At 40.9% G+C, this 15518-nt stretch overlaps 2 protein-coding genes across 3 annotated transcripts; both read left to right on the forward strand.

Annotated features, from left to right (window-relative positions):
* The first annotated feature begins 328 nt into the window (after positions 1-328).
* On the forward strand, positions 329-6074 carry kdf1b (keratinocyte differentiation factor 1b). 2 transcript variants are annotated; one of them, XM_015974509.3, is made up of 4 exons: positions 329-519; positions 1224-2175; positions 2267-2353; positions 4939-6074. In XM_015974509.3, exons 2-4 carry the CDS (start codon positions 1284-1286, stop codon positions 5016-5018), a joined length of 1059 nt encoding a protein of 352 aa, XP_015829995.1. In that variant the 5' UTR covers positions 329-519; positions 1224-1283; the 3' UTR covers positions 5019-6074. The 2 variants fall into 2 exon arrangements, with proteins under 2 accessions (XP_015829995.1, XP_015829996.1); XM_015974510.3 differs by having other exon boundaries at positions 1274-2175.
* Positions 6075-8520: 2446 nt separating this feature from the next.
* Positions 8521-12319, forward strand: nudc (nudC nuclear distribution protein). The gene is made up of 9 exons (XM_054734247.2): positions 8521-8728; positions 9458-9535; positions 9644-9847; positions 9916-9987; positions 10066-10179; positions 11340-11534; positions 11621-11704; positions 11784-11902; positions 12031-12319. Exons 1-9 carry the CDS (start codon positions 8654-8656, stop codon positions 12080-12082), a joined length of 993 nt encoding a protein of 330 aa, XP_054590222.1. The 5' UTR covers positions 8521-8653; the 3' UTR covers positions 12083-12319.
* The last annotated feature ends 3199 nt before the right edge of the window (positions 12320-15518 follow it).

Genomic DNA, 15518 nt, shown 5'->3' on the forward strand with positions numbered 1-15518 from the left:
TGGACTACGCCTATTAAAATATGAGTTCTGTTTTGGTTTTATTATTCAGATGCTGTTGTTTTTCACTATGGAGTTTAGAGGTGATTGACAAAGGGCATAAGAATACAACACCGGAAACGCTAAACTAAAAAATAAAAGCTCATGAAATCATAACATTTGGATTTCTCTTTTTCAAATGTGAGCTTACATACACATTTAATTTTTTAAAGATCAAATATAAATTAATAGAAATAATACGTAATATTTAAAAAAAACAATATTTGTATTTTCACCTGAGTTGTAGTTTTTAAAAACACTCCTAGCCGGAAGTTCAGTCTCTGTTGCTGCAGCTACCTGGTTCGCTTCCTGCACTTTGACGCACAGGTCCACGGATTCGGCAGAAAACTTTTCCGAAACTTGCATTTCGGAGTGGACTGAATACAGCAGCTTGTCAAAATGGATAAAAATATAAATGTCTACCTGTCGCTCACGGACTAACCTGTGCAGTCAGCCTGAGGACGCACCGTAATCTGAGCATAGGTGAGATATCTTTTAGTCCTGAAATGGAGGAAGGAGCAGCGAATGGCAAGTCGCCATGTAAAGTAAAAGCAACAATTATCGCATAGAAGCTATTATGAGCGAATGTTCGACTCATTATAACGTGTAGATAGCTAATCAGATGGTTACACTTTATGTAGATTAAATGGTGAAACAATAATCTGGATTTAAACCAAGTTGTATGACGTAAACAATCGTCAGCACAAAACAACCAACTCTGCTTTACCTTCTAATAGCCTTTTAATGGTGAAATACCCGAATAATACCTAAAGATGTATTAATTATTTGCTACATTTTAGAATTTCTCTAATTTGCCTTTTTTTATATTTTCATTTAATATTTTTGTGTAAGAAAAGTAAAATACATTCAGATCAGTTTTGCTAATTGGAGTTTTATGTAGAAGGAAAAACTTAATAAAAATGTAGGCTAGTTATTGTTGGAAACACTGAAATATTAACACATTTTGAAATGCACAATGACATCATATCATGGTAATGTGGTATGCACCCATCCATAACTAACCTGTTGGGTTACATTACCTGGTACCTGGAAGCAGTGGTTTTTGTGTTTGTTATGAAAAGACAGATGACCTCATATTGCTGCGGGCGATTTTAGATTTTTCCCAAATTTACTAGATTGACACCTGGCATGTTGTTAAATCAATTTGTTTTTGCTCTGATTTTCAGATGACCTTGAGTTGATTGTCCTCTTCATGTTTGTCCTTGAATTCCTGCAGAGAGGGAGTCATGTCTGCTGGCAGCAACGGCACTCTGAGACGCAGCTCAGGGCCGCAGAATGGCAGCCAAGTGTCCTTTCACCAAGAGCGCTGTGTGGACCCTGTGGAAAGTAGTCAACTTTCCCCAGAGCCAAAGGCCAACCATAAAGCACACCTTAAAGACGCGAATGGTAAAGAATCTGAGACCATCCGCTTCATTCCTGGTTCTGATGAGCGCTCATCCGCAGCAGGAACCTGTAATCCCTGCTGTTCTTCAAGGAGCTGCAAAACCTTTGTGTGCAGCGTGATCACCTGTGGCCTGTACAGGGTCTGTCATTGCTCCATCCTCGCCCCATGCTTGGCCCCAAATGAGAGTTCCCCAGATGAACCGGTGAAAATGAGCCCCAAAAGGGTCAAATCGGGAGACAACAAGGAGGAAGCTGACACAGGCTGGTCTGATCTCCACATTAATGGCGTTAAAGTGGTTAGTCCAAAAGAATATTTGTATGTTGACCCCCATTCCTCATCATACATGCCTCCACCTGTTCAAACTCAGCCCGGATCGCTGCATGAGTCAATGTTTGATGACTGGGAAGATGGGGAGGAGAACGTGGACTCCCTTATTACCAAGAAACTGCTGGAGCTCTACTCTGAGTATCAGATTGAAGAGCTGGCCAGGTGCACCTCTGATTCTTCGTTTCTGAGGAAGAGCAAAGCAATCACCCAGCTGATCAACTCCCTGGCTGAGGAGCATAAAATGGACGAGCAGGAAGCTGAGTGCCGGCTGGTGCGTGGCATCATTCGTATCAGCACCCGCAAAAGCACAAAGAAGAGGCTGCCCATATCCAGGATGGAGAGGACATTGTCAGACAGTGGGCACGAGACGATGAATACCACCCCCTCCTTTTCATTGAGCATCAACAGTAAGTAGCCACAGATTGTACTCAACATAAAGAAAATGCTTCTTTCCTGCCAATAAGAATCCCTCTTAATTGTTTTTGCCTATTTGAAAAGATGACTACAGGTCAAATCCCAACATCCAAATATCAGATTTAACCTCCTCTGATAAATTTGCCAGAGAAATGTGGAGGACGAATGGAGGTAAGCCTTGTTCAATTTTATTTTTACCTAAAGTTAAAACAACATATTTCATTTGAAATTGAATGTAAATCAAGTCCTGATCACTTGCAATTTGTATTTTAAAAGTACAGTTTTAATGTAGCATTGATAATGTACTCTAAAGTACCCATGTGAAACCGTAGCTAAGACCAGTCTCACTGGGCTGCAACTGTTGTTGCTTGGAGACACAAGACCAGGGGTCGGCAACCCGCGGCTCTGGAGCCGCATGCGGCTCTTCCATCCATCTGATGCGGCTCTCTGTGCTTGTAAAATAATGAATGGATATTTAAATAAAATGCTTTATATTTTACATCTGTAAGCCAATTCTATGTAAAGATTGTCTGCGTGAACCTGAACAGGTCCAACCCGGTCTTACTGTGAGACCGGGTTGACGCGTCACGCTTGTGCGTAATCATAGACGCTTCCTGGGCTGACGAGGATGTGAGATTCTGGGATTCTCCTCAGACGGCTCCTGGATGTGTCGCCACATTGGAGACAGGAACAAGCGCTATTCAGCCAAAGTTTCATAATCAGGGAACATTTTCTAAGTGACAAGTCTCTCTGAGAGACCGGGTTTGGAAAACACTTGCTTCAGTGGGAGGAATCTTCCTGCATGCGCTCTGGTTCTGCAACGCGCTCCAAGCCAATCTCCACATCTTCAGCTTGCTGTGGACCTTATGTAGTTCACGCTGACAGCGAGCTGCGCTGAGCAGTGTCCAGCTCAGATGTTCAGATAGCAATCTTTTCTTGGGTGATTTAGCTACATCTGCGATGTGTGTAGAATAAAGTGTCAGTTCGTCTGCATGCGTCGGGGTAATTCTTTCTATTCTTTCTCCGTCAAAATAAACGGCCAAATACGGGAACTATCCGGTCAACACAAGCCCTGCTTTTAACTGTTCTGTTTTCTTGTGAAAATAGATCAAATTAAACTTGATTACCACCAGAGCCAGGCGCACTGCGCCGTTATCTCCGTCGCTGTAAATGAGGGAAAAACAAAATGATCGGATCCTTTTCTGACCTTCCCCACCTACAAAGTTTAATTACAACAATCAAACGTGACAGAGCCTGAATTTGTATTCTGAACAGTCTAAACATGTTTTAAAAAGAAACGTATGACAAAAGTGGCACCTGCTCAGTAAAACCACCAACAGGGTGACAAATATCTAAATATTGTAGCAGAGACGGGCTACAACTTCTGGATCCACTTTATATAAATCGTTTTATTGATTATCGTCTTATGAAAGATAACTCTGACGTACACGAGCGACCGGTACCGGCTGCTGTCACCTGTTGTGATTGGTTAAAGCAGCGCTGTGCTGTGGCTCCCAGTGTTTTCTTTACTGTGGGAAACGGGTAATACTGGCTCTTGATGGGAACAGGTTGCCGACCCCTGCTCTATACCTACAGCATGGCTCAAGTTGTCTCGGCCTGATTGAAAGGCTTTCCCGCTACTAACAGGTACCAAATTGCTACTTTACGGTTGTGTCTTCTACAGACCACCCTGCTCTTCTCTTGTTCCTTGCACAGATAAACCTGTTTTACTTTTGTGTCTCACATATCTAACTTTAGGGGCTTTCCTGCTATTCATTCATTCAAACTTTATTTCAGACAAGGGATATGTCCATAACAAGAATAAAATAAAAGTAAAAAACACATTCTAATTACAAACCATATAGGCAGTTGTTCCAATGTTTAAAAAGGACTGAGGAGTACCTCGTGTCACTGTAAGTTAAAGATGACAGAGCTCTAACAACAGCGTTAGCTGACAAACTCAGTCGGCGGATGAATTTATACATGAAGAGCCTCAGAAGCGCATGAAAAGTAGGGATGTTACTCACAACAAACGTGACTTGCAGAGGTCCATCTAGGGAGCTTCATGAGGATTCTAAAAGCATCCTGAAAAGCCACTTGAAGCTTCTTCATCACTACCTTACTATAGTTGCACCACAAGTGGGTGAGCCCACTTGATGAGCCCACCCACCAGAACAGTTTCTCAGATGTAACTGAAAATCACTTCATCCGCACTTTAGCTGATTCCTTTTTGTGCTACAGCCTACTTAGTGTGGCTGGTTACGTGAAAACCTGCAAACATTTTGGAAAGTCCCAATTTGTCTCTAACGGTCACAGCCCAGTGAGATAGGGGTTTGACCCGTATAAGTCTCAGTGAATATTTTTAAGTAAAACAAAACTGAAGCAGTGCATTTGTCCACTCACCTCATAATTGACAGCTCTGGATTGTTGGGTGGAAAAAGTTGTTTGCCAGGATTTTGTACATGCACACACTTAACACTCAAGGCCCCTTGTGATTTAAATGTGCAGACTCTTCTCTGTTATCCTTTTTTATTCACTGTAGTGTGAAGGTTTCAGACTGCAACTGAGACGCTGTGCAGAACGAAACTAAATTAAGAACAATAAAACTGAACACAGACTCCATTTTATTGTTTGCTTGGTACAGATGCACAAGGAACTTCATTCCAACCAGCGTATATTTATGCAATCTTTCCTAAATAAGATGGTCACTGCCCATTAAAATTTATGCTGGTGTGTTTGTTTTGATGTTCTCATAGGTCATTCTTCAAGTTCACCTTATAACACGGAGATGGATTCTTCAGGCATCCCACTAATCCACTCTTCAATCAGGACATAGTTCAGCCATCCTTAAAGTCTTGTTGTGTCCACAAGGTCACATGCAGGAAGTTGAAAGGAGACACTACTTGCACTGGGGTCTCTGGCAGAGCCAAGCTCCCTCAAGAGGCCATGCTTTGTTGTGGAAGAAAGGAAATGTGACTTCAGTCAACTCAGGGCTCTATGTAGATATGTATGGCTTGTAAATAGATGGCAGGATTGGGAGCTTGTCCTAAAGATTTGAGTTTATCTTGACAATTAACCTCCCTTTTATTTGTGAAGTCGTTTTGAAATGTGACCTATCTTTTTGGGGTTGATTATTATGCGCTTGTTATACAGTGGTTTATTTTAAATGTATTGTGTGTGGTTGTTTTTCTTTGTGTTATTGCACATTTCACCATGCCCTCACTGTCAAAATTGATTTTAGTTAAATCGTTTTTAATTCAGTGTCTGATTTTGAACATGCATGTACTTATTTTTCTCTTATTTTATTGTTTTTTATTATTGTATTTTACATTGATGTTCGAGGCATTTCTGCTACCCAAAGTGGCAGTAGTGTCAAAAAGATGAAGGTAGGTTTAATTGTTCTACGAAAACAGACGATAAAATGATGGTCTTGTGCTGAGTTTTTGTGTTTTGTGATGCACTAAAAGACAAATAACCTTAATGTCAAAAGAAATGTAGGCTTTTGTTCTGAATGTTGGTTAATCCATCCATTGATGTTGTGGTTAGCTGGTTAGCTCGGAGAAATGACTAATGAGCCAGGTTTGTTTAGTGTGAAGGAAGCAACATCAGTCTGTTATGTCCCAAACGGGCACATTGTTTGAGACAGCACATTACCTTTGTTATTCATTAATTGAGTACATGTAATTAAGAGTTTGAAATATTTCAAATGCAGAAAAAGTGTTTATACCGTTGTAGGATATTATGCAGTCTGTCTGCTGTTTTTATCATAAGCTAACTAATCTGTTAATGTAGTTTAATATTTTCTGCATGGAGGTAAAAGGTAAAAGATTTATCTTAATGTTTTATGTTTTGTCTCTATTTGCCAATAAGAAATATAACCACTAAAGAAGAACTAAAGCTGGTCTTTTGTCCTGTTGTAGGATGTTTTACCTGTCTTTGAGATCACACCAGGTACATTTAATATTTTTATATACATGTACTATAGAAACAGTTGAACTCAGCTGTATTTAAACATCATTTGTCTTATTAGAATATAATCCAAAGTGATTAATGAGGGGGCTTCTTTAGGGTGTTATTTAAAACTAGATATGAAAGATAGTTTTTGATTAACTGCACCCAAATGGTGGTTCTCATTCATGAACAAGTTAAATGTAATATTTTTATTAGAGGAACATCCTTTTTCACGTGGTGCCATTTTTCTTGTGAGATGTTACTGATCTCCTAGCCCCACGTTTCATATCACCAACTTGGTGTAATGACTTCAGCCTTTTTCAATGAGAAAATCCTAAACATCAGATTAGCCATTCATTCCTTCATGTCAACCAAACAACCAGACAAATGCTACAGCCACACAGCGACGATCTGGCTAAAATGCTAGCTTCCAGTAAGGTTAGTGCAGTATTTGTAATCATATTTGTCTGGTCCTTTGCAATGTTCATTATGTCCTCTTTTTAAATATTAAAGTTCTTTTAGCTTCGGATATTTGTCTGAATTCGGATTAAGACAACACATCTGTTCTGATAATGCTCAATCTCAGTGCAGCTTTTGATACTGTGGACCACAACATCCTTCATGATAGGCTCATAACCTGGGTGGGACCTTCAGACACAGTACATAGTTGGTCCCAAGATGGGTTGTGTTGTTTCTATTGGTGATCACAAATCAAAGCAGATCACCATGACATGTGGGGTCCCCCAGGCTCAATTATTGGAGCACTGCTCTCTTCAATCTCTACATGCTCCCACTGAGTCAGGTCATTGGTAATTACAGCACTGCCTATCATAGTTATGCAGATGACACCCAGATCTACCTAGCTTTATCACCTAACTCACTCTGTCAGCGTTTGGAACAAGTCAATGACTAGATGCAGCCAAACTTTCTCCAGTTAAACAAAGACAAGATTGAAGTTATTGTCTTTGGAAATATGATGGATAGGATTGAGGTTAAAGTTAAAGTCCCATTAGTTGTCACACACACAGGTGTGTGTGCAAAATTTGTTCTCCACATTTGACCCATCCCCTGGGGGAGCGGTGAGCAGCAGACACAGCCGCACTCGGGAACTATTTGGTGGTTTAACCCCCAATCCAACCCCTTAATGCTGAGTGTCAAGCAGGGAGGCATTGGGTCTAATTTTTTCCAAAGTCTTTGGTATGACCCGACCAGGAATTGAACCCTGATCTCCCAGTCTCAGGGCGGACACTCTCCCACTAGGCCACTAAGAAAGGTCGGAGCTACGTTATTGCTCAACTTGGCTCCAGAGGGATAGAAACAAAGATCCAGGTTGGAAATCTGTGGTGTCATAATTGACCTCGGCTTTACTGGTCACATTAAGGCTATAACTAGATCAGCATTTTATCATCTTCACCATATAGCATGACTCAGAAGTCTCATGTTCAGGCCTAGACAAACTCATTCATGCGTTCCATCTCCAGCAGGCTGGACTACTGTAATGGTCTTGACTGGTCTTCCCAAAAAAGCTGCGAAATAACTGCTGTTTATTCAGAATGTTGCTGCTAGAGTCTTAACAAGATCCAAGAAAACCAAACACATCACTCCTGTTCTTAAATCTACACTGGAACAAAAACACAACAGAAATGCTCATTTTACTTTGTACTGCTCAAATACTGGAAGTCTGAGAGGCATGTAATGACATGCATACTATTGCACAATACAGGAGGCTGGAGCATAGTATTTTTGAAATAAGCTTACCCTCTCAGGCTCAAAATAAGTTTTGAACAACTTACTCCTTCAGGGGTACTTCTGAGTTAAAAATGCTCATCAAAAACTGGTGTGAAAAACTATTTGCCCCTTCCTGATTTCTTATTCTTTTGCCTTTTTGTCACACAAACTGTTTCTGATCATCAAACACATTTAACCATTAGTCAAAGATAACACAAGTAAACACAAAATGTAGTTTTGAAATGATGGTTTTTATTGTTTAGGGAGAGAACAAAATCCAAACCTGCATTGCCTTGTGTGAAACAGCACAGCATGTTAGAGGTTTTTAAAGATGGAGATTAAAATAATGCTATTCCAGCCATTACTTTCTGGTTAAATACATCACAAACCCCACGGTTAGGGCAGATTTTAAACAAACTAGATATTAATTGGATTTCGATTTCTTTTTTTCTTGGATGTTTTCCATATTTACCTATTTCTTTTACAGTTCATGTTTTTATGACCAATAACTGAAGTTGAAGTAGCTTTTTTTTCATGAGAATCTCAGTTTATTTTACAATCACGTGACTCTTCTCTAGAAAATTCTCACGCCTCTGTCCCGTTTTACCCAATGCTCTCATCTAATTGGACAGTTCTTTTGTCATCTACGATTTCTTCTTTCTATTGGTCAAGTAAACCGTGGGCGTGGCTTGCTTCCAGGAACTAAGTGTGACAACGAGTTTTCTCATTATTGAAGAGCTATCTTTTTTTTTAGTAGCGTGGCTAATAGTGAACGTTTCTACCAAGATCATTATGGGTGACGAGGAGGAAAAATATGACGGGATGCTGCTCGTCATGGCACAACAGCACGAAGGAGGAGTACAAGAGGTAAGTCAGCGTGATGCTACAGCTATTATGCTAGTATTTAAGCTAACATGTCTGTCACGCGGACGACGCAGTGCATTGTTCCTGTTGGAGGTTGATGCCTTCATAAACATTCTGATAGCCAAATGTCTTGTTGCTGCTGTTTTGTACAAGATGAGTGAAGACAGATTTTTGCAGAAAAATCTAAACACGTTTTATGCATGTTTGATTAATTGGCTTAAAAATACGTAGAGGTAAAGCTTTTTCACGTTGAAGGGCCTAGAAAACAATTAGAAGTGTAAAGTGCTTGAAAATGCCACATCAATTTTCAAGGTTTTATTAAGTCCTTGAAAGTGCTTGAAAATGACTGACATTGGTTTTAGCTTTATAATATTTACAATTATTAGACAAAGTACTGAAATAATCATTTAGTATTTTTTCATGTATAAATCAACAGTTCTGGGTAGTCTTTAAAACTCGCCTTGGGAGTGCTTGAATTGAATTTAGGCAAATATGTTATAATACTGATATTTCTTTGTTTTAATTAATAAATCCATAAGAAAAAACATTCTAGGGTTTTAGATTTATACAATATGCCAATATTTTAATATCTGCAGAGTGTGGACATATGTTATTCAGACCACTTTAGCCATGACAACATCTTACTTTTGCTCTGTAGAAAGTTAACGATTAATTTTCATGAGAAATTTGCTTCTCTCCCCCCCCCCCCCCCCCCCCCCCACCCCCCCAAAGTTAGTAAATACATTCTTCAGCTTTCTACGACGCAAAACTGACTTCTTTGTTGGTGGGGATGCAGGAGCTGCAGAGAAGGTGAATATTGATTGTTATTATTATTATTATTAGGCCTCTGGGATGATTTTGGCAGAAATAACCTCATTTATTCATTTGCTTCCGATTTTCAACTCTTATCCCTTCCAGCTGGTCAAGGATTCCTTTGATCACCACAGCAAGCTGGCTCTAAAGGCTCACAAAGAGAAGCAGACGAAACAGGAGAGGGAGAAGAAGGACAGAGCTGAAAGAGCGGCCAAACTTGCAGAAGAGGAGAGGAAACATGAAGATGGGCCACGAATTCAGGAGCTGACTGATGAAGAGGCAGAAAAGCTTCAGTCTGAGCTTGATAAGGTGGAACCTGGATGCTTTAATAGTTTGACACATTAGAACAGAATGACATATTTATTTGTTGAAAATAGAAAAAGGAGGAAGAGGAGAAGCGGAAGAATGTGACGGCAGTTGAAGAAAAGATGGCTGAGAAAGAGAAGGGGGTGAGTGGACAACTTTGAGGTGTTTATGAGCAGTAAAATGAACTTTTCCCGACTTGATCTGTCTTTTTTTTTATTTAGTCTGACTCTGACGGAGAGGAGGACGAGAAGGATAAGGATAAGCTGAAGCCTAATTCAGGAAACGGTGCTGACCTGCCAAACTACAAGTGGACACAAACTCTGTCCGACGTAGACGTGAGTTGTCTAGTTTGGGTTTTTGTTTGAATGTAGTAGGGCTGTAGCGAAGCCTCGACAACGTCGACGGCTCGATTCTAAAAATTCGTCGACGTCAGATCCGGAAGTCGACGCACCGCGCCCACTTGTTGCATCCCCAGGAGTTTGTAAATAGAGGAGGAATCTGCCTGTTTTTTCTGTAGTTCGCCCTCTTCTCCGCCTTCACTAACATCTCCGCCAAATACCGAAGACCCGGAACAACGTCCATCCGCTACTAGATTCCTTTCCTGTTTTGCCCGCCTTCGTCTCCCGGCAACGGACAACAACTTCCGGGGTCAGACGCGCTGCTTCGTGTCTATCGCAGATGTAGAAAATCACCGGGAGCGTTTCTCCCTTCATTAAGGAGCTTCTTTCAGACATGAGGAGAGCTGTTTTGGTGGTAGCAGTCTCTCCTCCGTGCTGGTCTGTTTGCTGCTGGGTGTTTTTGGTTTATTTAAACTTGGTAACTTGAACTTAATGTTGGTAAAGCTACTGTTAGCATCTTCGCTAACAGCTTCTTGCGTTGGGATAAGCGGTTACGTTTTGGTTTAGAGTTCATCTTTTTTGTGGTGTAGATCTCCCTTTTATTACATTTAGAGTGTTGTGGGTTTTCGGTTTAGTGTAAAATATCACCTTGAGTTTGGTTTAACCTGTAAGACCACTCGCCTCACGCACATAAGTGACCAAAACAAAGCAGCATGGAGACACTCCATCTTCTACCACCTCTCAGGCAGCAGCCTGCACTCCCAAGTTCTACACGTCACCAGAACATAACCAACCGCAACACAATAAACGCAGTGTTATACAAAATGGAAGGCCTGTAGTGTTTATTCTCTTACAGTAAGAATTTATCAATTTTTTTGAGGAATTTGAGATTTTCTGGTTTTTATTAACTGTGCAATAGAAAAATAATCATTAGATTAATTGTGTAAATAGTCATTAGAATAGTCGACTATTGGATAAAATAATCGTCAGAATAATCGTTTTAAAAATAATCGTTTACCCCCAGCCCTAGAATGTAAACACTTCTAGGTCTTCATTCATATCTCTACATTCATGCATACAGACCAAAGTGATCACATCTTGCAGCTTTTTATTTATTGCTTGACATTCGTTTTTGAATTTTGGAAATTCTCCAACAGCTGGTGGTGCCTTTTGATGTGAAGTTCCGCATCAAGGGAAGAGATGTGGTGGTGGACATCCAGCGGCGTTCCATCAAGGTGGGCCTGAAGGGTCACCCACCCGTTATCGACTGCCAGCTGTACAACGAAGTGAAGGTGGAGGAGAGCTCCTGGCTCCTAGATGATGGCAAGGTGGTTACCGTCCACCTGGAGAAAGTAAGGCCCCAACGAGTCACGTTAACAAAGAAAAACATCTCTCTGTTGTCACAGCTTTAAAACAAATGCTAATGTTTGTCTCGCAGATTAATAAGATGGAGTGGTGGAGCAAGTTTATTACCACAGACCCGGAGATCAACACCAAGAAAATCTGCCCAGAGAACTCGAAGGTACAGGGATGGGCTGCATTTCTACAGTGACAAAAACACTTCTTCATGATTTTACTCAAATGTGTTTCCTGCTGAGCAGCTGTCAGACCTGGACGGAGAGACACGTGGGATGGTGGAGAAGATGATGTATGACCAGAGGCAGAAATCCATGGGTCTGCCTACATCTGAGGAGCAGAAGAAACAAGATATACTTAAGAAGTAAGTGAGCAGTGTTGCAGCAGTACCAGAACCACAGCTCTCTCCAGCTGCCTTCACAGTTCAGACCGTCTTTAAGCATAAAATGTAAGTTTTGATGTTTATTATGGTTATTATTTGTGTTGCTGCAGGTTCATGGCTCAGCACCCAGAGATGGATTTCTCTAAAGCCAAATTCAGCTGAAACCATTGATGGCATCCCCCTGTAGAGTCCACATTTATCAGCAGAGACGTGGTTCTGTTGGCGTCCAAGTCTTACGCTGAAAGACACTTCATGTGTTGTTTGCTGAGTTTTTTGTTTGTTTGCTTGTTTGGTCAAATTGTGGATGTCTGGGTTTTTTAATAAACTAAGTTAAAAATAAAATCCTTCACTGCTGCTGAAAGTAAAGAAAATAATGTAATAAAAGTAAAGTGAGCATCATTTTTAACGTGAGCCCTTGTTCTGTGTGTCAGGCTAATCCTGCAGCATATATTACAGGCTAATCCTGCAGCATATATTACAGGCTAATCCTTGGGCCATGTGAAGGCGCTATATAAATAGTATAGGTGTGTCGGTGAGAGCTTAAGCTGGCATTTTCTGTGCTTCCTATTAAATTTTTGCATTTGCATGTGTTTTTTTTTAGGCAGGGAACTGTGATGTGTGCTAAACACAATTCTGGTAAAGGGATATCCATTTCTGACCACAAGAGGGCATCATTTTCCTTTAGCAACGAACATCTAACCTCAAACTTCAGACTGAGACCAGGAATGGAATAATTCAGCTGCCAAGCTCTGGAAAAAAAACACTAACTGCAAGGAAAAAAGTAGTTCCCTGTGCATCAATATATCGATCAAATTAGCCTTCAAAATGTTTTAGTAGTTAAATTTGTTTTGCACAATCCAGCAATGCAAAAAACAAAAAAAGAAAAGATTACTCATCCATTAAACTGTCAAATATGCTCTAATTTCCCTCTGGGATTAATAAAGTATTTTTGAATTGAATTGAAATTTATAACAACTTGATGTTTGTTGCAGTTAAACAGCTGTAGTGTTACACGTACTTGCTTCAGTAGAACATCTGTAAGAAATTATGTTAAGAGCTTTGTTTTAAACTTTTAATCTTCCCCAAGCACAGCCATAGCTGCAGCCCACCGCTCCCAACGGGGATGGCTCAAATGACTAATGGGACTTTAACGTTCATGTTTTAAGTGTTTTCGATTTGCACAGAAGGATCACAAACAACTCCGTGAAAAACCGCAAGAGATAATCCACATTAAAACCACGTCTCCCCGAGCTGCAGCAGGCCTTTATAAGCAGATGGAAGACTCCGTGACCTTAATTATTCACTGTTATCTGCAATTTTATGAAAATTAATAGGAATTTAAAATATTAATAGACTGATTTATTGCAATATCTCATGTTATGATGGGTCAAAAATCACACGGTGACTTTGATTTTATTAACTTTTAGTATCATTTTGAACCGACTATTAAACTAACGTTTTTGCTAGAGAAGTTTTTTTCATTGCTTGCAGTGGATTTGTTAGAATATTGTGTTTCCATGTGAACCCTGAAGACAATGAATATAGGACAAGTAAATGTCCCCACTGGGGGAACAATAAAGTCTATTCTAATGATCTGCACAGATTAGTGAGAGTGCACCATGTCTCACTTGAGCCACACTGGATATCGTGCACCTCTGCTAAATGCTACTTCACAGATGAGCGGTTTGCATACATGTTTTGTCTGCTTGTGTGACTGTCCACAGAGAACTGGACAGGCCTGTCAGGATGGTGAGAGGTTGTCGCTGTCACCAAGGTGACTGGAGGAAACATACATTAGCTTATGCTGGCTAGCAACTCTTCCTAATGTGTGAAAATGTTCATGTGGCTCAGAAACACTCATCAAACAGTTGTCTTATCTAAGAGTAACCAGTACCAGTAACAAGTTACCACTACACCAGCTCTGTAGGAAAAGGCTTTTCAACACTTTAACTCTTAAATAAACTGTTTGCAGTTATTGTGTGCTTGGGCACGACCACCCCCCTATACCTATACCTGTATGTATCCGTACCCATATGTACCACAGTACTGATTTGTTACTAGTCCTGTAAGTACCCAGTACCTGTATGCACAGCTACAAATGCCAGGCTGTATTTTGTTTCACAGTCTGTAGTTTCTAGATTACATGTTTGCCACAGAGATGCCAAAACCTTCCAAACACAAACATGTGCAGTCTTTGCTTCTGACTTTAGCTCATTCCTAAGCTGAGTCCCATTCTGTCCCGCTCTGAACTTGAGACAGTTCTCCACACCTTCATCTCCTCACGCTTAGACTACTGTAACTCTCTTTTCACGTGTCTGAGCAGAACCTCCCTGAACCGTCTACAGGTGGTTCAGAACGCCTGTGCTCGGCTTCTGACCAAGTCCTCCAAACACACCCACATCACCCCGCTTCTCCTCCAGCTTCACTGGCTGCCAGTCAACTTCAGGGTTCATTTCAAGATCCTGGTTCTGGTCTATAGGGCCTTACATGGACAAGCACCATCTTACATTGGTGATCTTCTTAGTCCCTACACCCCCAGCAGGTCCCTGAGGTCCAGTCATCAAAGCCTACTGGTTGTGCAGCACCAGGCTAAAGGTCAAAGGTGACATATCATTTGCTGCTGTGGCCCCCAGACTCTGGAACTCTCTCCCCCTGAGCCTGAGATCAGTGGACTCAGTGGTCTCCTTTAAAAAGCAGCTGAAGACTCACTTGTTCAGGCTTTGGTGTGACCTTCATCACTACCTCCTCTTCACTCTGCTCTTTCGGCCTTTCCCAGGATCCACTGATTACTGTTCTCTTAGTCCTTTTCTTTTCCCTTTCCTCACATAATTTAATCACATTTTTTCACTTTTACCATTTTTATGATATTTTTAATCATTTTTAAATTTAAAATGTTTTTGTTCTCTGAAGCGCCTCGTGATTTTTAACTTGAGAGGCGCTATAAAAGATTGTTTCTTCTTCTTCTTTTGTTTATGGAGTTTTATTTTCCAGCTCTGCAGTGAGAACTCCAGAAAAGGACTTTGTGGAATAATGATTGTAATCAACAAACAGGATCTAACCTGTTTTATCAGCTCTAAGCTGAACCTTTTCCTTACACCTCTGTCTTTTTAAAACTTTATTTTTGTGTGTGTGTGAACAAAATTCAGTCATTTTTAGATATACCAACAAATGAGAAGATTCTGTTTTCTAATGTTTTCCTGAAGTAAAAACAAAAGGTCTAAACTGACCAGATGCATGATGGGAGTGCGGTTGGGTGGGGCAGCAGCATGACTGTGCAGAGGCTGAGGCCACGGAGGAGGCAGTGTCTGCTCAGCTCATCTCAGAGCAATGTCTCACCAGGGTATCAGAATTTCTTCATTAACAAAAACACACAGACATCAGAGGGTCGGGGTTGGGGTTCTTGGGCGGGCGAGGTAGGCGGACTGCAAACACACCTCCTCACAGCTGCACTGACTCGCTGTTCCAGACTTGATGGCTTGCTTTTTGGCAGCGGACCCTCGTAAATCACCCAGAAAGCCTCGCAACAACGTGACTCACCTTCATGATCTTGGTGCCTGCGCAGGCCGCTGTGCCTTTTTGTCCCACACTTACGACTACT

Source organism: Nothobranchius furzeri, chromosome 19, assembly GCF_043380555.1.
Source record: "Nothobranchius furzeri strain GRZ-AD chromosome 19, NfurGRZ-RIMD1, whole genome shotgun sequence".
Classification (NCBI taxonomy): domain Eukaryota; kingdom Metazoa; phylum Chordata; class Actinopteri; order Cyprinodontiformes; family Nothobranchiidae; genus Nothobranchius; species Nothobranchius furzeri.

Bases quoted from the DNA above. Each gene is read 5' to 3' on its own strand.
- kdf1b (XM_015974509.3), top strand. From the start codon at position 1,284: ATGTCTGCTGGCAGCAACGGCACTCTGAGACGCAGCTCAGGGCCGCAG. The intron at 2,176-2,266 runs GTAAGTAGCCAC...CTATTTGAAAAG, and splicing joins CTTTTCATTGAGCATCAACA to ATGACTACAGGTCAAATCCC. The intron at 2,354-4,938 runs GTAAGCCTTGTT...ATGTTCTCATAG, and splicing joins AATGTGGAGGACGAATGGAG to GTCATTCTTCAAGTTCACCT.
- nudc (XM_054734247.2), top strand. From the start codon at position 8,654: ATGGGTGACGAGGAGGAAAAATATGACGGGATGCTGCTCGTCATGGCA. The intron at 10,180-11,339 runs GTGAGTTGTCTA...ATTCTCCAACAG, and splicing joins AAACTCTGTCCGACGTAGAC to CTGGTGGTGCCTTTTGATGT. The intron at 11,903-12,030 runs GTAAGTGAGCAG...GTGTTGCTGCAG, and splicing joins AAACAAGATATACTTAAGAA to GTTCATGGCTCAGCACCCAG.